The 24,506-nt window shown below is 38.7% G+C and overlaps 1 protein-coding gene across 1 annotated transcript in view; it reads right to left on the minus strand.

Moving 5' to 3' along the window:
- Aifm1 (apoptosis inducing factor mitochondria associated 1) overlaps positions 1-22,127 on the minus strand; it is a 35,109-nt gene extending 12,982 nt beyond the window's left edge. Inside the window, exons 1-6 of the mRNA XM_077106630.1 lie at positions 21,931-22,127; positions 12,211-12,353; positions 6,127-6,226; positions 4,426-4,550; positions 4,164-4,294; positions 3,452-3,542 (exon numbers count right to left, since the gene is read on the minus strand). Coding sequence (XP_076962745.1) covers positions 3,452-3,542; positions 4,164-4,294; positions 4,426-4,550; positions 6,127-6,226; positions 12,211-12,353; positions 21,931-22,036 — 696 coding nt within the window. The 5' untranslated portion in view covers positions 22,037-22,127. The remainder of the gene's footprint in view (positions 1-3,451; positions 3,543-4,163; positions 4,295-4,425; positions 4,551-6,126; positions 6,227-12,210; positions 12,354-21,930) is intronic.
- Between the last annotated feature and the right edge of the window lie 2,379 nt (positions 22,128-24,506).

A 24,506-nucleotide genomic window follows, 5' to 3' on the forward strand; every position in this document is an offset into this window, starting at 1 on the left:
CATGTAACATACTGGATCACATCTTCCTTCTTGCAACTCCCTATATTCTTGGTTCTGGTCCTGGATTGTCCCTATACTCCTCTGGAACTCTGTCCTTGACTCCTTTGTGGATTCTCCTTCCTAAGCCTGTCTTCTAAACTATGAGATTCTCCAGGGCCTTCTTTTTTTGCCCCACTTTCTCAAAAGGTAAATTCCTTCCTGGGAGGCCTCACAAACTCTCAAGGTTTCAACTCCTACACCTACTCAGATGATTTCCAAATCTCGAGTTTTTTTTTTTTTTTTTTTTTTTTTTTTTTGGTACTAGGGATTGAACCCAGAGGCACTTTACCACTGAGCTACATCCCCAGCACTTTTTTTATATTTTATTTTGAGACAGTGTCTCACTAAGTTGCTTAGGGCCTCACTACATTGTTAAGGCTGGCCTTGAACTTGCAAACCTCCTGTCTTGGCCTCCAGAGTCCCTGGGACCTGGGATTACTAGTGTGTACCACTGCACCCAGATGATTTCTGAATCTCTGAGCCCAGGCCTTCCCAAGTGTTATATCCACATAACTGCCCAGAAGACACATTTCGATATTCCAGCTCATACTTAGTAATCCAAAACTTAAATTTGTCTTCTTCCCTTAAACTAGCTCTTCCTTTTTTTAAAAAAAATTTTTGGAACTGGGGCTTAAACCCAAGGACACTTTACCACTGAGATAAGTCCCCAAATCTTTTTGAGATAGGTTCTCACTAAGTTGCTTAGGGCCTCACTAAGTTGCTGAGGCTGGCCTTGAACTTGCCATCCTCCTGCTTAAACCTATTTAGTTGCTGTGAGTTCAAACATGTGCCACCATGCTTGGCTAACTCTTCCTCTTATAATGTCTTTCTCAGTTGGGGGTCCACCACCATCCATTCAGACACACAAGCTAGAATTCAGAAAGTCATTTTTGTCACTTCTCCCTCCTTCAACGTCCACCTTCAACCAACCTCAAGGCTTTGTTAAGTTTAACTCCTAGGTATGCTACAAGTCTGTTCCCTATATTTGTCACCTTTCTTTTATTCCTAGTACTAGGGATTGAACCTAGGTCCTTGCAGATCATCAGCTTTGTATCAGGAAGTAATAGAGCATTGAGAACTTGATCTCTGGAATCAGGAAGTCTGAGTTCCAATTCTGTAGTCAGAGAGACCTGTTCTCAAATTCACTTTTTTTTCCTTTTCTTTTCAGTACTGGTGATTGAAACCAAGGATGTTCTACCACTGAGTTATATCCCCAGCCCTTTTTACTTTTTGAGACAGAACCTCACTAAGTAGCTGTGTCTGGCGTCAAATTTGTGATCCTCCTGCCTCAGCTTTCCCAGTTGCTGGGATTACAGGTGTGGATCACTGCACCTGCCTTCAAATTCTGTTTTTGTTTCTTTGGGGTAATGAGAATCAAATCCATGGATACTTTAGTACTAAGCTGTTTCCAGACCTTTTTACTTTTTATTTTGCAACAGGGTCTCACTAAGTCACTGAGGCTGGCCTCAAACTTGCAATCCCCCTGCCTCAGCCTCAAGTCACTGGGATTACAGGTATGCAGATGTATGAAATGCTGCACCCAGCTTCAAATTCAGTTGTTGTTTGGGTACCTGGGATTTAACTGAGGGGCACTCACCCACTGAGCTGCATTCCCAGTCCTATTTCATATTTTATTTTTAGACAGGGTCTCACTGAGTTGCTTAATGCCTTGCTTTTGTTGAGGCTGGCTTTGAACTTGTAATTTTCCTATCTCAGCCTTCCAGTCGCCAGGATTACAGGAATGCACTACCATACCTGGCCAAATTCTGGGTTTTTTTGTTTGTTTGTTTGTTTCTGGGAATTATATCCAGAGTTGCTTAACCACTAAGCCATATCCCCAGCCCTTTCCCCCAGCTCAAATTCTGTTTAAGATTATTTTGAGAATAAGAGGAGATAATGCACATTTAAAAACTGTGCTTACAAGATCACAATAAATACTATATAAATGTTCTGGGGGCTGGGGTTGTGGCTCAGTGGTAGAGTGCTTGCTTAGGACATGTGAGGCACTGGGTTCGATCCTCAGCACCACATAAAAATAAATAAAATAAAGGTTAAATTCTTAAATAAATAAATATTCTTATTTTCTTTTTCTTCTTCATCATCATCATCATTACTATCCTACTTTGGGCCTGAACCATCTCTTATCTGGATTATTATAATAATCTTCAAAATGATCTATCTCTAGTCTTACTTCTCTGAAATCCATCCTTGTCATAGCCAATAGTGATCATTGAAAATCCAGTGCAAGTGTTTTATATCCTTGCCTAAAACTTGATAGCTCACTACCACAGAAAAAGCTCAAGCTCCTTCACACAGCAAACAAAGCCCTTAACAACCAGAGCTCTGCGTAACTTCTGTTTCATCTCTTACAACTCCCTAACTTGAATTTTCTGCTCTTTTAGTACCTTGTAACTTGTTTTTTAGTACCTAGTAACTTTGTTTTTTCTTGCAGCAAATATGCTTTTCCATACTCTTCACTCTTTTTTATGTTATTCATTTTTTAAAATTTTTTATACAGCTGTAGGTGGACAGCATGCGTTTATGTATTTATTTATTTATTTTTATGTGGTGCTGAGGATTGAACCCAGTGCTTCACACATGTCAGGCAAGTTCTCTGCCACTGAGCTAAAGCCCCAGCCCTATGCTATTCATTTTTATTTGAATGTTTTTTTTTTTACTTGAAAGCTCTTTGTTCTTCTCTACTTTATATCTCTTCATTCCCTAAGACTTCCCATTCTATAAGAGTTCCTCTTCTAGGAAACTTTTCCTGATCCATTGCTGTGCTGGATATTCTTCCCTGTGATTCCCACGACACACTGCATCACTCTTATACACATCTATGTGTTATGATCTGTTCCTGCCTATTACCATTATACCCTAGTGGGCAGGGCCTGTGTGTCATTTATACATGGGGGACACTTAACATATAATGTCTCATTATCAGTTTATCCACAAACCTATATCCACCTTTTTCTGTATTATGCCCCTTAAAGAGAAGTCAGGCTCTCCTTGTCAAAGATCAAACCCCCATTTATGCTCTGGATTCCACCCACTGAGCTTTGTACCTTCAGCAAAATATTGTCATCAATAATCCCAGAGAGAAGTTAGTATGAAAAATAGGAAGGAGGAGGAAGGGCAGAAAAGCAAATACAATCAGAAACAACTTTTAGAAATATGATTCTCAAAAATAGAACTTCCTTAAGAAAGTTTAGCCAGCCCAGTTTCCTAGGCTTCGAAACTAGTTTTCCCCGAGACAGATACACGAAGTAATATTAATCCTAAAATGACTTGGTCCTTTTTTGATGAACTACAATGGCAGGGCAGACATCAATGATAGTGGAAATACACATCAACATACTTGCTGGTTGGCACCTACACAGAACCTGACAAAGGAAGCAGCCTACCAGCTCACCTTCTTCCCAGTGAGGACAGCCACACCACCATTCTCAATATGAGGCAGGTCCTGAGCAGAGACGTAGAAAGAAGGTGGCTGGAAATATATGCTGTATGGAAAAGAGGCAGAAAAATGTTATAAGCACCAGGAACTGGTAGATCTGTAAAATTTAGTTCAGTATCAAAGGGATCACTTAATGAGAAAGAATTGAAACCCAAAGTATATAGTGCTGGAATCAAAAGATCTTCTAAGGAGTCCTTTGTAAGGGGAAAGGCTTCTGGACCTGTAGCTCCAAGTCTCTTAAGCAAACATTCCGATAAAGAGGCTCTTCTTTACTGTTTTCCCACCCTATTACTGAAATTCTGAATGCAGGCTAGGGTGTAAGAGAAAAGGCCATTAAACAGTTTCTTTTCCTTTTATGGGACATTCCCAGGCAAGTGTGAAGAAGTGACAACAGAGGCCAAGTGCATCGTCACCTGAGAAATCTATCCTAAAGGTACCAGAAATAGGTACCTTAGCATTTTGGAGGCTAACATTTACTACCAATTGTTGGTAGATCTGGTAACAGAATCCAGAATGTTCTTTGTAGCCTATTGCTTCTAAACTGTAGGGTATTCCAGCATATAGCCAAGTCATCCTTCCTATTTGTTGCACACATGGCAAAATCCTAACCTGCTCCTATACTCAGTTGAAGTTGATAGTTAGGCCCATTTTACATAAGCAAACAAACCTTCTTTCCTTTCCATTCCACTGTTTGAATCGCAGTGTCTTTGTGACATTTGGATCATCTGAAAACCACAGTTCTTTTGAAAGAGGAGGTCGCATGTATGGCAGCTCAGGATCTTCAGATACGATCAGTACCTTTAGATACAAAAATAGCAATTCGTATCAAAGCCAAGTCATTAAAAAAGAGGCAAATGTCAAAGTGTTCACATAGGCTGAGTGCTACCAGACTATATCCTCTGTGCCAAACAAAATAACATGCAACTTACCCTGGCCCCAGGATCCCGAGCCCGGATGGATCTGGCTGCAGCAAAAGCAGCAGTGCCTCCACCGATTAGTAGGAAAGGAACATGACTTGGTATTCTGACCTGAGGAACCGGCTCGCCTTCTGGAGCTTTAAGCAATAGACCAAACAGGGTGAATCTTTTTGTTGTTGTTGTTACTGGGTATTGAACCCAAGGGTGCTTTACAACTGAGCCACCTCCCCAGTGCTTTTTTTTTTTAATTTTGAAACAAGGTCTCTCCAAGTTGCTTAGGGCCTAAGTTACTGAGGCTGACCTCAAACTTGCAATCCTCCTGCCTCAGCCTCCTGAGCCACTGAGATTCCAGGCATTTGCCACTGTGCCAACCCAGAGTGAATCTTACAGACTCAGATGACTCTTTGTTATTATTAAAAAAAAATCAACTTGCACTTGGTCTCAATCTTTTACATAAAGGTAGTAAAACAGATGGGTGCAGTGGCACATGCCTGTAATCCTAGCAGCTCAGGAGGCTGAGGCAGGAGGATCACAAGTTCAAAGCCAGCTTCAGCAACTTAGCAAGGCCTATCTCAAAATAAAATATAAAAAGGGCTGGGGATGTGACTCAGTGGTTAAGCACCCCTGGGTTCAATCCCTAGTACCAAAACAAGTAGCAAAACATAGCACCTACACTAAATAAACTTGCTAGGGTGTGGCTGAAGCACTTGCCTAGCATGCTTGAGCCCCTAGGTTCAATCCCCAGCAATGTTAAAAAACAAACAAACAAACAAACAACCTTCACAGTATCCTAGTAGGAGAGGTAAAGCAAGTATTCCTTTCACTTCACAAGTGAAAAAATACCCAAAAAGGTGAATTATTTGGCCCATGTCATTTATTCATTAGCTCTGTAGTGAATAAGGTCCTAGCTTAAATATTCAGTTATTTCTAAAATATATTAGAAAGTATATATTAGTAGGCTTGTACCCTGCCCATTAATTTCCTACTGACCACCAAGATAATATCAAGTTCAGTTTCACCTTTTGTTAGCAATAAAGGGAGAACACCCAGGAAGTCAACTGGGGATTATTATACAAGGATCAAGAATAAGAAGGCTATTGAAGAAAGCAAGGCAAACCACCCACCCATATCTGAGGGGCTTATTAAAGGATTAAAACAATTCCTCTCTGAAAAACCAAGTCTCAAAAGGGGAACATAACAGACAAAATTTTTTTGCTCATTGAAAAAATGGCTTTTATCTCTTTTCCAGTAATTTTCCTCACCAACCTTGTATTTTAAGAATCTAATATATCAAGCACAGTGGCATATGCCTATAATGCCAGCCATTCAGGAGGCTGACACAGGAGGACTGCAAATTTGAGGCCAGCCTTGGTCACTTAGTGAGACCCTGCCTCAAAATTTAAAAAAATAAAAATAGCTGGGGATGTGGCTTAGGGTATAGTGCCCCTGGGTTCAATCCCCAATACCCTTCCCCAAAACAATCCAATATGAAGAAAAAAGGAATCATAATCACCACTCATTTTATCATCAAGCCCAAATGCCAGCCAAACATTTTAACAAATTGCTCCTGGTTTGGGTGTTACACCATGATTCACAATCTTACACTATCATCATTTCTATAAGATAATTTATAAACCATGGCACCCAAACCACTTAGAACTTTCTCTTCATAAGTTTCAAATTACACATAGTGAGAGCTCAGGACATACTCACCAGATGATGTGGCCCTTCTCTGTTTCTCTTCTGGTGTCATCCCTAACTCTGATATTCTTTCATTATATCTTTTTTGGTCATCTTTTATTGTTTTGTAGGCCTGCAGATCCAAACACAGAAAAAGATTATTTCAGCATACAGCTAACTCAAACCACAAGGAATATCAGGAATATCATCTTTCAATTAAATGAGAAGCTTTTGTCTACATGAGGCTAGTTCCTCTATATTAATATTACTGAGGCAAAATTCTTTAAAACTTTGGATATATACACACTTGGTGTATTCAAAATTAAATGAAGACTATTCAAAAATTAAATCAAGACTATTCAAAATCAAATGGAAATACAACAGTTTCAGATTTTCTGAGGCTCTCTGTAAAAAACTCTCATGATATTTAATTCTGAAGGTACAGATAAAGAAAAAAATAATTCATACTAGTAAGTGCTAGAAAGGGCTAATGTTTATATCAGTATAGAATAGGGCTCCGGGCTATTGCTGGACACTGGCTATGAAGTCAATCTACATGGTCTCAAGCAGAAGTTGGGAAATAAAAATTTCTTGGTAGACCTATTCCAGGTTTGCTAAGGTACTCAGATAATTGCTTGGATATGTGGCCACCTGTGTCCTATTCTTATAGAGTAACTCATCTTTCCCTCAACAGCCTGTCCTTTTCCTAAACTGATGAGGCAAGAGTCTCACTCAGAAAGACTACACACATATATTATGAAGGTTCAAACACCTTGCCTAAATACTTGTATCAAACATACTATGTTTTCTACCCTTTCATACTAAAGAAGGATATCTTGGTATTATGACTAGGTTTTGTTATTATTGGTAGTTCATTTTATGACACACAACACCTATTAGTGACTTTTTGTTTATTTTTAAAATTTTAATATATTTATTGGTACTGAGGATTAAACCTGGAGCCCTGCACATACTAGGTAAGCATTCTATGATTAAAGTACATATCCCTGCTCTAATAGTGACTTTTTAAAAAGTGGTAGGCAAGAACAAGAATTTAAATGACCACATGTCAAATGAAGCCCCAGATTAATTAATTAATTAATTCTGTAATTAACTAGAGTAAGCAGAGCAGCCCATTAAGTGACATATTACAACTGGGGAATCTGGACCCTAAGAGTTCAGTTTAACATTCATCAATCTGAAACAAATTAACATGAGACAGATGGAGTAGAAACTACTATATGTTAAAAGACAATGGGTATTCTTTCAATTTACCACTAAATTCATCAAATAAGTGGACTGAATTCAATTAACATTAATTTCAGGAAGGAAGAGTTTTTTTTTTTTTTTTAAATCTTGGCATCAGGTTACTATGTATATACAAGTTCAGTATTTATCCATATTTAATTTTTTTTCTATTTAGGAAAGAGACTTTTGGGCTGGGGATGTAGTTTAGAGGTAGAACACCTACTTAGTATGCACAAGCCAAGGGTTCAATTCACAGCATCAAAAAAAAAAAAAAAAAGACTTTTACCAAAAGATGGTTTAATCTGGTCAACAAGAATGAATGGATAAATAAACTAGGGCCATGTTCATATTGGGAACGACAGCAGAAAATGGCCTAAGCCTGGCTCATACCTCCTAATGGCTTCACACATGAAGGGAAGAGCAGAGAAAGAAACAGAGATTTAGTAGGGAAAGGGCAAGAATGAGGTTATATGTGTACATATATCAGCTTTTAAGCTAAACGTTTAAGAATATAAATAAGCTTACAGGCATACTAAATAAAAATTTACCTTTCCCCCAAGGGTTTCTATAGTCCCACTTTGCACAGATTTCTAATTAGTGACATAAATACATGTTGGGTTAAGAAATACTATAAATTTGTGAAAAGTATTAGTGGGGAAAACCTTTCTAAAAAGATGAATATGGTGCTGTTTGTCTTAAGCAGATTTGGAACCAAACAGGTCATTTTTTGGATGAGGCAATGTGCTCCTGTCAGTTGAATAATGGCAAAGGCCCAAATATTCAATTTCATTAAATATTCTAAATGTCATTTTGGCTATAGCAGACTGAGACTAGGAGATCTACCTGTGGTCCTAGAGAAAGTTACCAGCAAGAGGAAGAAATGCTCTCATGTGGATGCCAATCAGAAGCTCATGTTTACATCTAGGCAGCAGAAATGCTGCTCAAAACCAAAGTTTCTCAGACTGTGTGGTTGCAAACCATTAGTGGGCTGTTAAATCAGTCTATAGGTTACCACCAACCAGCATTAGGGAAAACATCAGAGCATATCACATCTAGTAAAAGTATCATTGCTTGAAACTTTCAGTTTTATGTATTTGTAGCTATATAGGTTGAGCTATAAGACAAAAATGCATTTTTTACTGTGGAACATGGTGAAAGTTTTTAAAAAGCTCCCTTCTTTGTGTGTGGGGGGGTAAAGTGGAAAGATAGTAAAGAGCTTTTGATAAAGGAATTGCTAAAGTAGTGATTATATTCAAATTAGGAACATTTCCTCAAATGAGAGAAAACAGTTATGAAGGAATAGTTAAGTACTGTAAGTTTGTGTCCTCTCCCCAATTCACACTCTGAAGTCCTAACCTCCAATGTGACAGTATGTAGACATGGGGCTTTTGGGAAATGATGGAGGTTAAATGAAGCCATAAGGGTGGGCCCTAATCCTTTAGGGCTGGTGCCTTTATAAGAAGAGAAGAGCCCTGCATAGGCCTCTAATCCTAGTGACTAGTGAGGCTGACGGAGGAGGATTGCCAAGTTCAAGGCCAGCCCCAGGAAATCAGCAAGACCCTGCCTCAAAATAAAAAGAGCTGGGGATGTAGCTCAGTTAGAGTGCCCCTAGATTCAATCCCAGTATGGTGGGGGGGGGGGGACGGGGGAGAACACAGACACAACAAAACTACCTAACTTGCTTTCCACCATGTAAGGACACAGCAAAAAGGTGGCTGTCTGCAATCCATGAAGAGAGCCCTTACCAGAAACTGAACCCTGACTGACCAGGATCTTGCACTTTCCAGCCTTCAGAACTATGAGAAAATAAACTTCTGTTGTTTAAGCATGCAGTCTGTGGTGTTTGTTATGGTAGTCTGAGAATCTAATACAAACACTAAACAACTTACAGCCACATCTCACCAAATCCAGGCTCTAATTTTAAGTTAACATTTCTCTTGAGACTAATAACAATTTCAGAGAAGAAAATCCAAGTCACCTGACATCAAGGTTTCAACACATTTAAAAGCTAAAATACTGGGGCTGGGGTTGTGGATCAGTGGCAGAGCACTTGTCTCGTACATGTGACGCACTGGGTTTGATCCTCAGCACCACATAAAAATAAATTAACAAAATGAAGATTTTTTTTTTAAAAAAAGCTAAAATACCAATTACTCAGGAAGCTGAAGCAGGAGAATCACAAGTTTGAGTCCAGCCTCAGCAACTGGTGAGACCCTGTCTCCAAATAAAAAGAGCTGGAGGTATAGCACCCCTGGGTTAAATCCCCAGTATTGGATAAAAAAATTAAACAACAGTGTACAAAGTAGTTTGATAACAGCTGTAGGTAGACAAGAGCTTATCATTTAACCTGGATCTACTATAATATCATAGTTTTATTACCACCAGTGTTGGATAAACACAGAGGGAGATGAGGCATTTAACTGAATGGCTTGAGAGGAACTCATGTTTCTTGCTATTTCTAAGACAGGAAAAAGCAACAGTGATGACCCTGTCTCATGGCTTGACAGCAAGAAAATTTGCATGGTCAACTCTGTGGAGGCATCCAACTCTGGTAAGGCAACAAACCAAAGGTTTAATGGGTTTAAATTATTATAAACACACACATCTGTTGCAAACACTTCGAATCTATTTTTGAACGAATGGGGTTGAACCAATGGGAAAAGCTGAGAGAGACGTGAAATGGAAAAGTTAAGGCTCAGACAGAGGGTAATATCTGAATGATGAACAAGAGGCATTTAGGAAAGCAATCTACATGAATATGTTAGCGTGTATCACTTTAGCCACTAGTTTGATCAAATTAGAGATTACAAAAGGGACACTGCCAAATGCATTTACTTGGAAGTAGAAGCTGTGGGTGGGTGGGGAGAATACTGCAATTTCTATGGCTTTTTGGCCCTCCTCAGAAGCATTCAATAAAATGCCTTTTCAGTCGAGTTGATCATTTTCCACAAACCAAAAAAATTACATTTTACCTAGAATAATCCAAAAAGGATGGTTCTCAAGTTAACTTTATTTGCTTATTAACATTTACTCTTCATGACTCTTGTTACACATGCAGCACTAAAGCACAATATAATTTAGTGATAAAAATAGGTATGAAATTGGAAAAAGTTTCCAACAAAGTGTTGATGATGAGGATTTGGCTTTAAATTGATGGTTTTAGATCTATACAGGAGGACTTCAACAGTTTAAAGAATGTAATTTGAGGACTCTCTAGTGACTGACAATGTCCCTTTAATAAATGCCTAGAGAAAGCACATGCTGTGAATATTTTACTATAGTCTAATGGATCAAGATTTCATTAGTGCCATGGTCTCACCCACCATACCCCCAAATATATTTTAGTGTAAGCATCTTACATAATAAACTCCTGCCCCAGTGACTGTTGCTCCTACAATTAAGAAGTATACTAGGCTGCTGCCATCTTTCCCAGAAGCACCTGCAGACGCTAGTGATCTAGAAGGGGATCCTAGGTGATGACACTGCACAACTGTAGGTAAAGATAAGGCCAGGAAAGAAACAAAAGGAAATAGAAAAGGCACTAAGTATTAATGAAGAAATATTCAGTACAAAGGGAAGTATTTTTTGATTATTCTGTGCTAAAAAAGAAAAAATTTAAAAATGCTGTACCAGGATTGAAGGAGAATATTATCTTTCATCAAAACGTTATCAGACAGATCTCACCTATTTCTTACTGATTTGACTCACAACTGGCAGGGCTGGCTACTCTTCTTGTGCATTTGGGAGTCAGGTCAGATAGGAGGACAAAGGCAATTTCAAATAATTTTCATGTCCCCTTCCTTTTTTATCTTGGTGCTCGGGATTGAACCCAGAGGTACTTTACCACTGAGTCACATCCCCAGTTCCTCTCCTTTTTATTTTTGAGATAGGGCCTTACTAAGTTGCTGAGGCTGGCCTTGAACTTGTGATCCTCCCGCTTCAGCCTTCCAAGTTGCTGAGATTGTGCTGCTGTACCCAGCTGTCCCTTTTTTTTTAAAAATTAGTGACCAAGGAACAAAGATAAGTTTGCTGTCTTGCCAATGAGAAAGAACAATGGTTTCCAACCATTCACTCATAGTAAAACAAACAGCTCTCTTCAATCAAGTGTGTTACTGAGTGATACCTGAATTGGTTCACTCAACCTTACAGGGTCCAACTTTAGACTGATCTGCTTAGTCACAGTAAACCCTGCCAAGTTTAAAAAAAAAAAAACACCCACAGAATAATTCCTTTGTGACCCACTAAGCTGATTAGAGTTCATTTAAGGAGATATAATTGTGCTAATACTACATAGCAATTAAACACCATATTTCTCACCTCACACAAACTCCACTCTAAAATTGAAGATACTAGGCCTGCTTCTAAAATTTAGTCTTTGGGGAAGATTCAGGGATAGTTTTCTTTTTAGTAATGCATATTTTTGATTGAAGGCTGTTGCTGTTTTTTTTTTTTAAGTGTCAATCGCAAAGTGAGGAAAAATAAAATATTTGATAAATGGATCAAAATCAAATATTGTGCTAAGGAGCTGCAATGAATTTTTGCTTTATTCATAAGTTAGTATGTTATATCCAAGAGAACAGGTACAATTTTCAGGTTAGTCAAACCTAAGAAAACAGTGGCTTTCAAATAAAGAGTAAAAAGACAACTGAAAAGAATGAAGATCATCAATCAACATGAAATAAAATTTCAGTCATTTCCACATTGGCTCAATAGGATATTAGACAGTAGGCACTTTAAAGAAGGCTTTTTGAAAAATTTTCCAAAAGGAGAAAGGAGAATTAGTTGCAAAAGTTTTAAAGCAGAGTAGTACTGAATCTATAAATGGGAGCTGTTTGGCAGCTTCTCTACACAAGCTGCTTTTCTACTTACATATGCACCAGCTCCTATTGTTGATAAGCCCACAATAAGGACTAACACAGAATTATCGATTTTGCCCCCTGATGCACCAGAGCTAGCCATTTGTCTTGTCATCTGGAGTTCTAGTGGAACATGCCATCGCTGGATCAAGTTGCCTAAAGGAACACAATTTATTAAGACACACATACACACACAAAAAAATAAAACAGTTAATACATGTTTATGATTTGATTAAATGTCAATGCATTGTAGATGTAAAGACTTACTACACATTGCACTGCATGGTGTTTAATGTTCAATGACCAAAAAAAAAAAAAAACAATTAAAAATGTACACATAAATACTACAGATATCTGAAATGTACATTCTTAAGTTGTTGAAGTTTTTTTAATACCATTATTTATTTATTTTTATGTGGTAGTGAGGATTGAACCGAGTGCCTCATATGTACTAGGCAAGTGCTCTACCACTGAGCCACAACTCCAGCCCCCAAGTTGTTGGAGTTTTTGAGAGACAATTTAATGCTGCCCAATGAGGAAATTGATAGCTTCCAGAAAAGTTCATTAAAAACATATAAGCAGTTCATCAAATACTTCTCCTTTTACATATTTACCATAAATGAAGAAAACACAGAGAGATGACTGATTGGGTAGATATAGTCATCTCTTGGTATCTACAGGAGAAGAGGATTGGTTCCAGGACCCCTGGAAGATACCAAAATCTATGGATGTTCAAGTCCCTTATATAGAATGATATGGTGTTTGCATATAACCTATATACATCCCCTTTTATACTTTAAATCATCTCCAGATTACTAATACAACTTAATGTAAATAGTTGTTATTCTAAATTATTTAGGGAATAATGACAAGAAATCAGCCAAAACATATTCAGCACAGAAGCAACTTTGAAAAAAAAATATTTTTGATCTGTTGATTGGTTGAATCTATGGATATGGAACTTGTGGAAACAGACGACCAACTGCACACAAAGTTAACTACCAACTACTTGGGACATTTCAGGAGTAATCTAAATAGCTCAAACCCCACACAAATTAAACACTGCAAAACAACTTAGGACACAGTTCAGTCTGGCATGAAAGGTAATGTGTCTTAGAAAAAAGAAATGTTAAAACTCAGAACAAAATCAGAAAAAAAAAATTTCAGAAGTGAATTTATCTCCCCAAAGGAACTGAAGACTTTTAGACTACGAAATATTTTCCCAAATGACAAAATTTAAAATGTCCACCAATGATCTGGCTCCTGCTCCTCCAAAATAATACAAGGTTATTCTGATGTAGTACATAGAGCTATGTAATGATCTGATGATCATCATAACACTCATACATGGAAATGTAAGACTTTCATAGATTTCTTTCTCCAGGGGGATGCTGACATTTTCAGATGAAGGAAGGTCTCAGTACCTTCTTTGCTTGTGCCATTCCTCATGGTTGCTGACTATTGACCTAGAGCAGCATTTTTTTTCTGTAAGGACCAAATAGTAAATGTTTTCAGCTTTGTGGGCTGTTTGGTCTCTGCTATAACTATTTAATTTTGCTGATGGTGCATAAAAGCAGCCATGAACAACACATAAATGAATGGCATGACTGCATTCCAATAAAATTTTATTTATGGACATTAAAAGTTGAATTTTACATAATTTTATGTGCTACAAAATAGTATTTCATATTTTTGGTAATTTTAAAAATGTTAAAACCATTTTTAGCTTGTGAGGCATACAAAAAGTAGGAGGCCATAGACCAAGTTTGGCCTATAATTGTAGTTTGCAAACTTTAATCTAGAATAATGCTTCTCAAACAAAGTATGTTAGAATCCCCTGGAAGGTTTGTTAAAAAGTAGTTGGGGCCGGGTACAGTGGCACACACCTGTAATTCCAGTGGCTTGGGAGGAGGCTGAGACAGAAGGATCGTGAGTTCAAATCTAGCCTCAGCAACTTAGTAAAGCACTAAGCAACTCAGGGCTGGGGTTGTGGCTCACTGGTCAAGTGCCCCTGAGTTCAATTCCTGGTATCCCCCCCTACCCCTGCCAAAAATAGTAGCTGGTTAGGCCCTACTCCCAGTATTTCTAATTCTAGGTCTGGGATGGGCCTAAAGAATTTGCATTTCTAAGGCTGGAAATGGAGAATATTATGCTAAGTGAAATAAGCCAGTCCCAAAAAACCAAACGCAGAAATGTTCTCTGATATGTACATGCTAATCCATAATAAAGGAGGGTAGGGAGGGGAAGTATAGAAGTTCAGTGAATTAGACAAAGGGGAATGAAGGGAAGGGATGGGGAGGGGGCTAGGAAAGATAGTGGAATGTATTGGATATAACTTTCCTATGTTCATATATGAATAATGGACCAGTGTAACTCCACATCATATACAGCCAAAAGAATGGGAAGTTATACTCCATGTATGTATGATATGTCAAAATATACTCTACTGTCATGTATAACTAAAAAGAAATAAAAAAAGAAAGGCAAACAAATTTTATTTAGAATTCTAGGACATGGGCTGGGGATGTGGCTCAAGCGGTAGCGCGCTTGCCTGGCATGTGTGCAGCCCAGGTTCGATCCTCAACACCACATACAAAACAAAGATGTGTCCGCCGATAACAAAAAAATAAATAAATAAATATTAAAATTCTCTCTTTCTTCTCTCTCACTCTCTCTTAAAAAAATAGAATTCTAGGACGAAGAATTTATGTTTAACTATATGCATAATTTGGGAATAACAGAAGAGTGACCCTAAAAATAAAGGAATTTGCCTTCTTACAAATTCCTAGATAAATATATCTGATGACCCTGGGTGGGTGACACCACAGCTTGAAACTACTAGATGCTGGTGGATACACTCCAGTCCTGACTAGGTTCTTTAATTCTGACCCTGGCACCTCTCTTCCTCCTTCTCTTTCCCCATCCCTCTATGATATTTCTGCCATTTACTTATATTTTTTAAAATTAATTTCTTGTGAATATACACAATGTAGAGTCACTGTGGTATATCCATATATGAACACAGGAGAATTATGTCAGTTTTATTCCACTGTCTTTCTTTTTCCTATTCCCTATCCCTTTCCTTCATTCCCCTTTGTCTACTTCACTAAACTTCTATTCCTCCCTGATTATGCTTATTGTGGGTTAGCTTCCACATATCAGAGAAAACATTCATAAAGACAAACAGAATGGGCCCTGGTAGTGGCATTTCACCTGTACTTGCAGAGATTAAAAATAAGGTGCTTTCCCCCCAGCGGCTCAGGAGGCTGAGACAGGAGGATCACGAGTTCAAAGCCAGCCTCAGCAATGGCTAGGTGCTAAGCAAGTCAGTGAGATCCTGTCTCTAAATAAAATACAAAATAGGGCTGGGGCTTGGGCTCAGTGGTTCAGTTGAGTGCCCCTGAGTTCAATCCCCAAATCATCATCATCATCATCATAATGCACTTTCCCTCTTGCTTTCACAGTGCCAGGATGGGGGGGGGGTGTAAAAACCAGTCCAATACAGATTTGCAGTCTCTCATCTAAAATACTTGGGCACTCAAAATTGGTCTTAAATATATAACTCACATACCACGTAGTGACACCTGGCATAGTAAGAGGCAGCTAACTAGAGTCAAGCACATTAATATTTCTATGACCAACTACACTACATGGGGATTTAAAAAATTATAAGTAGGGCTGGAGACATAGCTCAATTGGTAAAGTGCTTGCCTCATATGCACACAAGGCCTTGGGTTTGATCCCCAGCAAACACACACACACACACACACACACACACACACACACACTTATAGTAGCCTCTCTCCAATTCAGGTCAAGTTTTATACTGACCTGCAAATGAGTTACAAAACCCCGACAGTTCTATTGGGATTTCTGAATTACAGATAGAGACACTGGATCTACACTCTTAGAAAAGGAAATGTATTTTTCTTCACTCTTCTTATTTCTTACCTGCTTTAGAAACTTTCATCACAACATGAAATAAATGGTTAATATTTGGAAATAACAATAAATCATGAAAATAAAAATGTGAAAGGGGGAGAAGCTTATCTTAATCTGGGCAAGTTTTTGATTTTCAGATGCCCATAAAAATGATAAAAGATTTAGAAGTAGAAATGAATAACTGGAAGAGCTTAGAAAATGAAACTGGCAAGAAAAAGTTTCATGTAATTAAGCTTGGTTTCCATCTTTAGCCCAGAACATAAATGTTCTTTTAAAAAATTCTGTTTATCCTTCTAGAAGATACTAAATACAAATACTATAACAACTTGAATTTAACACTGTTGTGTTTATTCTGGTTTTTTTTGCTTGCTTTTCATGGACTGATAAAACAAAGCATAAATTGAGGAAAGTTCCAGTTTTGCCTCAATTTACCCTGAAAAGAAGATAAGTAAAAGTAAATTGACTTTGGGACCAGGGTTATGGCTCAGTGGTAGAGTGCTTGCCTAGCATGTGTGAGGTACTGGGTTCCATCCCTGGCAAATTATGTCTATCTACAACTAAAAAAATATTTTAAAAAAAGTAAATTGGGGCTGGGGATGTGGCTCAAGCGGTAGCACGCTCGCCTGGCATGCGTGCGGCCCAGGTTCGATCCTCAGCACCACATACAAACAAAGATGTTGTGTCCGCTGATAACTAAAAAAATAAATATTAAAATTCTCTCTCTAAAAAAAAAGTAAATTGACTTTAAAAAGCTAACATTTAAGCTACTGCTTGAAAAGAAATATAATACACAACTATCATTAAAAGAACTTTTTACATAACTACAAAATTACTTTAATTTTGTAAAAGGTACCAAGGTAAGTATTATATGGATGTTTATATTCTTCTCTGATTTTCTTTTACCCATGAAAGTACTGCTATACCACTCTCCCCAGAGTTTCAAAACTTTAGAAAAATTTCCATCATGACTGAAACATGCTTTTTCACTTATCTTACCAAAGTGGGAAAAGTGGAGTTACTTCTTGACTTCTCATTATTGCACTAGTTTGCTTGTTTGGAATTTTCTGCAGTCAAGCTAGGTGTGGTTACATAAACCTGTAATCCCAGTGATATAGCTCCCAGGTTGAGGCAGGTGGCAATTTATTAAGACCTCCAGCAACTTAATGAGACCCTGTCTCAAACTGAAAAATAAAAGGACTGGGAATGTAGCTCAGTGGTAAAGCATCCCTGGGATCAATCTCCAGTATCAAAAAGAGAAAAAGAAGAAGAAAAACTGCAGTTAGACTGCACATATACAGGTTGAGCTTTCTTCTGCACACTGTTTGATTTCCAATAAGCAAATTTGTTCTGTGTAACAGTGCATGATACAAAGGATGTGTTTCCTCAATAAATGTTTGTTGAATGAATAAATGAAGGAAGGAGATAGAAATTGATGTTGACTTAACATTTAAAAATTATTTGCAATGTTCTTTTAACCAGATCCCATTTACTTTCATGTTGTTTAATAAATTAGCAAAAATTAAAAAAAATTTAAACACCACAGATTAGCATCAGAACAGTACCTAAACCAGCAAACTCATTTCTGTAGGTTTCATAATCCATTTTTCCATACTCCCTGAAGGCCTGTTCCAGAAACATATCTATACACTGAGGCACCTAGGAATCCCAAATGGTTAAGAGGTCTATATATGCTCTTGAGACCTGATTCCTGAGTGTCAAACTGATTTTTCTAACATGAATAAAACAGAGGGCAGGACGCCTACAGAGAGAGCCTATTTATTTATTTATTTATTGGTACCATGGATAGACCCCAGGGCGCTTTACCAATGAGCCAAATCCCCAGCACTTTTTGAGACAGGGTCTCGCTAAACTGCTTAGGGCCTTTCTAAATTGCTGAGAGTGGCCTCAAACTTGCCATCTTCCTGCCTCAGCCTCCCAAGTTGCTAGAATTATGGGTATGCACCACCATGCCTGGATGAGTGCCAATTTTAGCTAGATGCTTCTTTTAAGGAGTATGACAACTATTTGTTTATTGATCCTTTTTTTGGTACAGGAATTAAACTTACACTAAGCCCTTTTCATTTTTTTGAGACATGATCTTGCTAAGTTGCTAAGGTTGGCCTTGAACTTGTGCGTCTACTGCCTCAGACTCCCAAGTTACTATGATTATGGGATGAGGCACGTGACTATCAGCCTTTTAAAGTATCAACTTTGCTAGAATTTCAGAAAAATCAGAGTGGTAATAACTATAGTATAGTATGAACCACTCTGATGAAAGGCACAAAAGGAAAAATTATTTCAATGACAAAGAAAGACATTTAACTCTATTCTGCAAAGTCTTCCACAGAACTAGCATTTAGCTATGGAGAATTTACCATGTGCCAGAGACTGTATAAGACACTGAGGGCACAAGAATAGATAGGACATAATCCTTCTCTTCAGGTAGTGTTTAGTTTAGGAGGAAAAATGACTCTGAATCTGAGAAAATGAGCTTGACACAAATCATCAGAGTTGCTCAGTTTGGTTTTATAAACCTTGGGGCGGTGGAGTAGAATGGAAAGAGTCATTACTCATGCAAAACAGTACTCCCCAAATTTTTCTGATCATATGAATTATATCTAGGACTCTATCCTGGAGATATTCATTCATTCTCATTCCCAGGAGTCTCTCCTGGAGTAGGTTTGGGTTCTGTCCTCCAATCAATTCATATGACCCAGAAACTTTTGGAAACATGATCTAGAAGAATGTTAAGACATGCAGCTACTCCCTTAAAAAGTTACAAACATTCTAGAAAATCTAACTTATTAACTGGTTATAGAAAAGGCTTACTTGCAAAAGATTTTCTTCTGAAAAGTCCTGTGTAAGCAAAAAAGAGTGAAGGAAGACTCATCTCCTAGGCTTTAAAAAGTATCATTTGGCAATGTCCATAATGCTAAGATCCTAGCCCACAAAGAATTCAAGTTTCCTCTTTAAAGAGGTGAGAATGATTCCAAATAGAGAAAAATATTAAACATCTGAACTTACAGTCAGGGAGTCACATGGGCAGCACAATGTTTGGTTATCAGATAAAATGTTACAGAACAGAAAAAAATATCTATTATCTAACCCATCTGCTTCTCAGGGTTGAATGCAGACATAGACTTGTGACTATTAGTTACCTTTAATCATTTCTGGAAGGAGGCAGCACATCCAAAAAATAGCACAGGGATTGAACTCAGGGGCACTCGACCAATGAGCCACTACCGCAGTCCTATTTTTATATTTTATTTAGAGACAAGGTCTCACTGAGTTGCTTAGTGTCTCACCATTGCTGAGGCTGGCTATGAACTCACAATCCTCCTGCCTCAGCCTCCCAGACTGCTGGAGTTACAGGCATGTGCATGGCACTACTACTGTGGTTTTAAGGTGAAAGGCAACATATAATGGATATGGAAATGAACTCGACAATGGTATATGTATATGAGATAGTTTCAAGGCAGGCTTAAAGTTTGCTGACACAAGAAACATAAAATCAAAAAGAAAAGATAAAGAAGAAAATTTGCTAACAACCTGGCAAAGAACTAGGTGAGGGGCAGAGAGGAGGGGAAAGTGGTGTATAAACCTTGCCTACCTCTGAAAAAACATATAGCAAATGCTACTATGTGAAAAAGAAATCAGATTAAAAGCAGTTGATAATCAAGCCACAAAACAGACTTAATTCCTAAAATGAGAGTATCATAATTTCTTTTTGAAATTGTAACCTTACCCCCATCCATTTTTTAAAGGCAAGTTATATCATGCTCTGGTGCATGGCCAAAGGACAAAGAATAAGTGTGTACTATTAGATAGATGAATATGTCAGGAACTCAGAATTTTCCTACAGTAGACTGCCTTCAAATGAAGCCATGAAATGGAAAAAACATTTGATTCCATATTTATCAGCAGTTCTAAATATTGTCAACCCCTTAAAATATCTTTAATAAAACAATTGAACTTTGCAAATGCAAATCCTTCTGGTTAGACTTCAGAATGCTGGTAAAGGCTGAGATTCTTTTGTTTGTGTGTGTGTCATGCTGGGATTTGAACCTAGGGCTTTCATCATGAAAATGCTCTGCAACTGGGCTATTACCTCAGCCCCTTTAATTTTATTTATTTATTTATTTTTGTGGCAAGTTTCCCTAAGTTGTTCAGGCTGGCCTCAAACTTGTGATTTTCTTACCCCAGCCTTTCCAGGGATTGGGATTACAGGCATGCCCCAATATGCATGGCTAAAGCTGTGAGTTTTAGCAAAATAAATTCACATTAGAAAGGCCAAATAAGTTCACACTGGAAAGGCTAGTGTTGATGAAAATCTTTACCTTATCTTTACCTTTCTGTGTGAAATTTACATAGAATACCAATATACTGATGCACAAAACCCCTGCAAAAGACACCCATGGTCAGAGCATTATTTAAAAGGAAGGCAGGTTCCAAAAGCAATATGCCCTGGGACATAATGCCCAATACACCTATCAGGAAATGTCTGACTCCCAGCAACTGGAAAAACTATTCAAATGCAGATTTGTATAGACTTTAAAAATCTGAGGGAAATAGCTTCCATGTTTTAAATTTTAAATCATCCAGAAGGGGCCTGGGGATATAGCTCAATGGTAGAAGCCTTGCCTAGCTTGTGCAATCCTTAGCACCACCACCAAAAAAAAAAAAAAAAAAAAAAAATCAACCAAAAGGTGTTTCCACAATATAAAAGCCTCCATGATAAATTCTGATTTTGTCAATGCAAATGCCCTGGGATTATCATTCAAATATTATTGATTAAAAATGCACCTCATTATCTCCATGAGATTGTATAAGCAGACAGATGTAAACCATGCTCTGTAAATTAATGGATATCAGAATCACAATGGACTAATTAATGCGAAAGGAACCAAATTCATTCTTAACTTTTTGTAACCTCAGAAAGGGAAGAAGAGTAGGACTGTAGAGGATTAGGGGCCTAGAGACTGGCAAACTATCCTTAGCTCTACCTATTAATTATGTGACCTTGGGCAAGTAATTTCACCTCTGTGCCTCAATTTGTTATCCATAAAATGAGTAGGTTGAATGTTACCACACACACACACACACACACACACACACACACAAACAACCTTCCAGCTCTAAAAGTTTGATGATCCAACTTCATGGAGGACAAACACAATGTGTTCTGCAAACTCTCTTTGAAGCATTAATGACCACCAAGAATTACACTGACCAGGCATCTCAAATTAATTTTGAGCCAATTCTCTTGGTGTCTGGTGCACAACAGATTGACATCTTGCATTAGACCGTTTCTGTTTCACAGGGCATTCAAATCTATAGATCTCATCTGGGTTGGAAGGTAGAGCAGGTATTAACCCCATTTACAGAAAACTTGTGCATATGACTTTAATGTCCTGCTGAAAGTCTCACCATTAGTAAATGACACAGTATACTTGACCTCATTGCTTTAAAAAGGCGAGGAGAGGGAGGCAGGAAGGCAGCGGTGGACAATGAGATGCCCAGTTTTTCTGTAATCCCTAAACAGCAAACCCTCCCCAGAAAAGGCCTCAAGCCAACTACTGGGGTTCAAATCTCTTGAAGGTCAGGTCGGCAAGGCTATGCCGACTCCTCTGCTTGCAAACTCAGGTTTGTATCCCTCGAATTCGGAATCCATGCGACAGTGAGTGTAAGATTTCCGAGGGGTGGGGGAACGCTGTGAGGAATGGGTAGCCAAGCCTATGACACCCAGGCCCTTGGACGTCGAGGTGGGGTTTGCCCGGGATGGGTCAGTCACCTGGGAGCCGGTTCCTCTGTCTGGGGCTTCGGACGCACACTGTCCGCACCAAGGGCACCAATTTCTGCTTGAAAGCACCCGCCGCAAGGCCTCCACACCGGAACATTTCGGCAACCGCTACTCCAGACCTCCTCCTTCCTTTTCCTCTCACTCACCGACCAACGGGTCAAACACCACGGGCCCGAGCCCGCTCCCCCCTCCTCTCACACGCACACTACGCAGGCTCCTCCCCCCAGATGCCAGTGGACATTGGACAGTGAAGCCCGCCTGCCGGAGCCAGGAACTGGGAACTGCGACCAGAGGCCTACTGCGCAGGCGTAGCACTCAGCGTCGCAGTGCGATTGGTCCGCAAGGTAATAGGATTTGCGCATGCGTTTATGTGCTCGTATTCTTTGCAAAGATCCGGGCTCTGGCTCGGGTTAGCAAGTTTCTTCGAGTTGGTGGCAATGAGTTGGGGTGAACGAATTTGGAGAACTGTTTAAGGAGCTACCGGTGGAGCCATTTGACTGGCGGCTGTGGCTGGTATTGCCGCTCTGTCGGTGATGGAAACTGATAACAGTACCCCACAAAGTGTGACCCCTGAACCGCATTGTTTTTCCGTTTTAGGCCACAAGCTACTAGGTACTTAAGCCTTCCGGATTCTCTTGCTGTGATCCACTTCCAGTCTTTCCATGGGTCCGAATCTGGACCCCTGACTGCCCAGATCTGGAACGTACTTCCTTCTTTTACAAGTTTCTGGCACTTTTCCACCCAGCCTGTTTCCGGGACTAGTAATCGTTATGCGCGCTCTGTCCCCTTACCACTTTTATACTGTGCATTTTTATGTTCTAGGCACTGAGTAGGAGCAGTGGATAGTCTCTTGCTATGATGGCTTCTGCGCTTGAGAGCAGATGCTGGTAAAAGAGTTGGTGCTTTCCTAAATCCTAAGGAGGAGTTTTGAGTTGTGGGAGGAGTAGTGAGGGGCTGATTGTAAGTAGGTATTTTGACTCTGCTAAGTGTAAGCTAAACCGTAAATAACTTTTTTGGCTGTATTGAGAAAATATATTCCCTTTTCAAGGATTTGGGCTACATATTAATTTAACATGTTCCTTGAGCACTTGCCTCTTGGACTGAACTATGAAAGTGACTCTAAGTGGAAATACAAAGTATTGAAAATGGTCACTGTCTAGTTGGGGAAATGACATATACTGGTCATTTAAGTAATAATCCTATTTGGTGCAGTGCCAGAGCAATGAAGAAGATCTTGTGATGGAATCACTAAGGAAAAAATTCATGTGAAAATGTTATTTGAGCTGTATCTTTAAGGAAGAATAGTAACTTTCAAATAGTGGAGGGAGAGAAATTATATTTCAGGTGGTGAATATGTTGGGACCAAAGGTAACATTGTTTATTGGCTAAGCATGTTAACTTTGGATCCAGAGGGACCCAGGTTGAATCCTGGATGGTCCACTTGGGCAAATCACTTAATGACTTCACTTTCCTCATATACCAATCTCACCGGGGTGTTAGGAATACTAAATGAACCAATATTTGTAAAGTGTCTTAGAGCAAGCACCAGGCTATTTGTTAAATTAACAGGCCTTGAGGTATGAAAAGCAAAATCAGCATAGGTGTGTGTGTGTGTGTGTGTGTGTGTGTGTGTGTGTATACAGAGAGAGAGAGATTTTTTAGTTGTAGTTGGACATTTATTTATTTATTTTTATGTGGTGCTGAGGATGGAACCCAGGGCCTCACATGTGCTAGGCAAGTGCTCTACCATTGAGCCACAACCCCAGCCCCCAGCACACTTTTGTGGGACAATGACAGTACATACTGCATTAGGAAGTTGTGATAAAGACAGGTAAGTATGGTGGGGTGATATTTGAACTGGCAAAAGAGTTTCCTAATTTTGGAGGTGATGAAGTTAAATTTTTAGTGGAATGAGAATAGGAAATGAAATTACAGGTATTGTTTTAAGAAGTTTTTTTTTAATTTTTTTAAGAAGTTTTTAACCCTGGAAGCAATCTTTATTGGATGAAATGATCCAGAGTTTCCTTAGCCATTCAGCAAGAGTAGATCATTGTTGAGAAGTACAGTCAATGGGTGACATTTTACCTAGAGATGCTTCAGGGAATAAATATTGAAAACATCAACTGCAGAATAAGGAAATTATTTATAGTTATTTAATATTTTAAAGGACTTACAGGAGGGCTGGAAAGGCCTTGGGTTCAATCCCCAGCACTGCCAAAAAGAAAAAGAAAAAAACCCTTACAGACATTGTTGTATATTGATATTTCTAATACCTATAATATACCTAGAAGGCTAAGGCAGGAAGATAGCTTGAGCCCAGGAATTTAGGGGCAGCCTGGACAATGAGATCCCCATCTCTTAACAGCAACAAAATAATAATAAAAATGATAATAAATTGATTGAGTTGATCACATCTGTTGGTAAAAAAGGTGGAAACACTGTGAAATCATGACAATCAGGGCCTCATGAAACAACCACATATATTTAAAAGAATTTAATGATCCAAAGTTAAAACGAAAAGCATTTGTAAAGCACATTTGTTTTTTTAATAGGTGCAATGAGGTAGT

This window comes from Callospermophilus lateralis, chromosome X, assembly GCF_048772815.1.
Source record: "Callospermophilus lateralis isolate mCalLat2 chromosome X, mCalLat2.hap1, whole genome shotgun sequence".
Lineage (NCBI taxonomy): Eukaryota > Metazoa > Chordata > Mammalia > Rodentia > Sciuridae > Callospermophilus > Callospermophilus lateralis.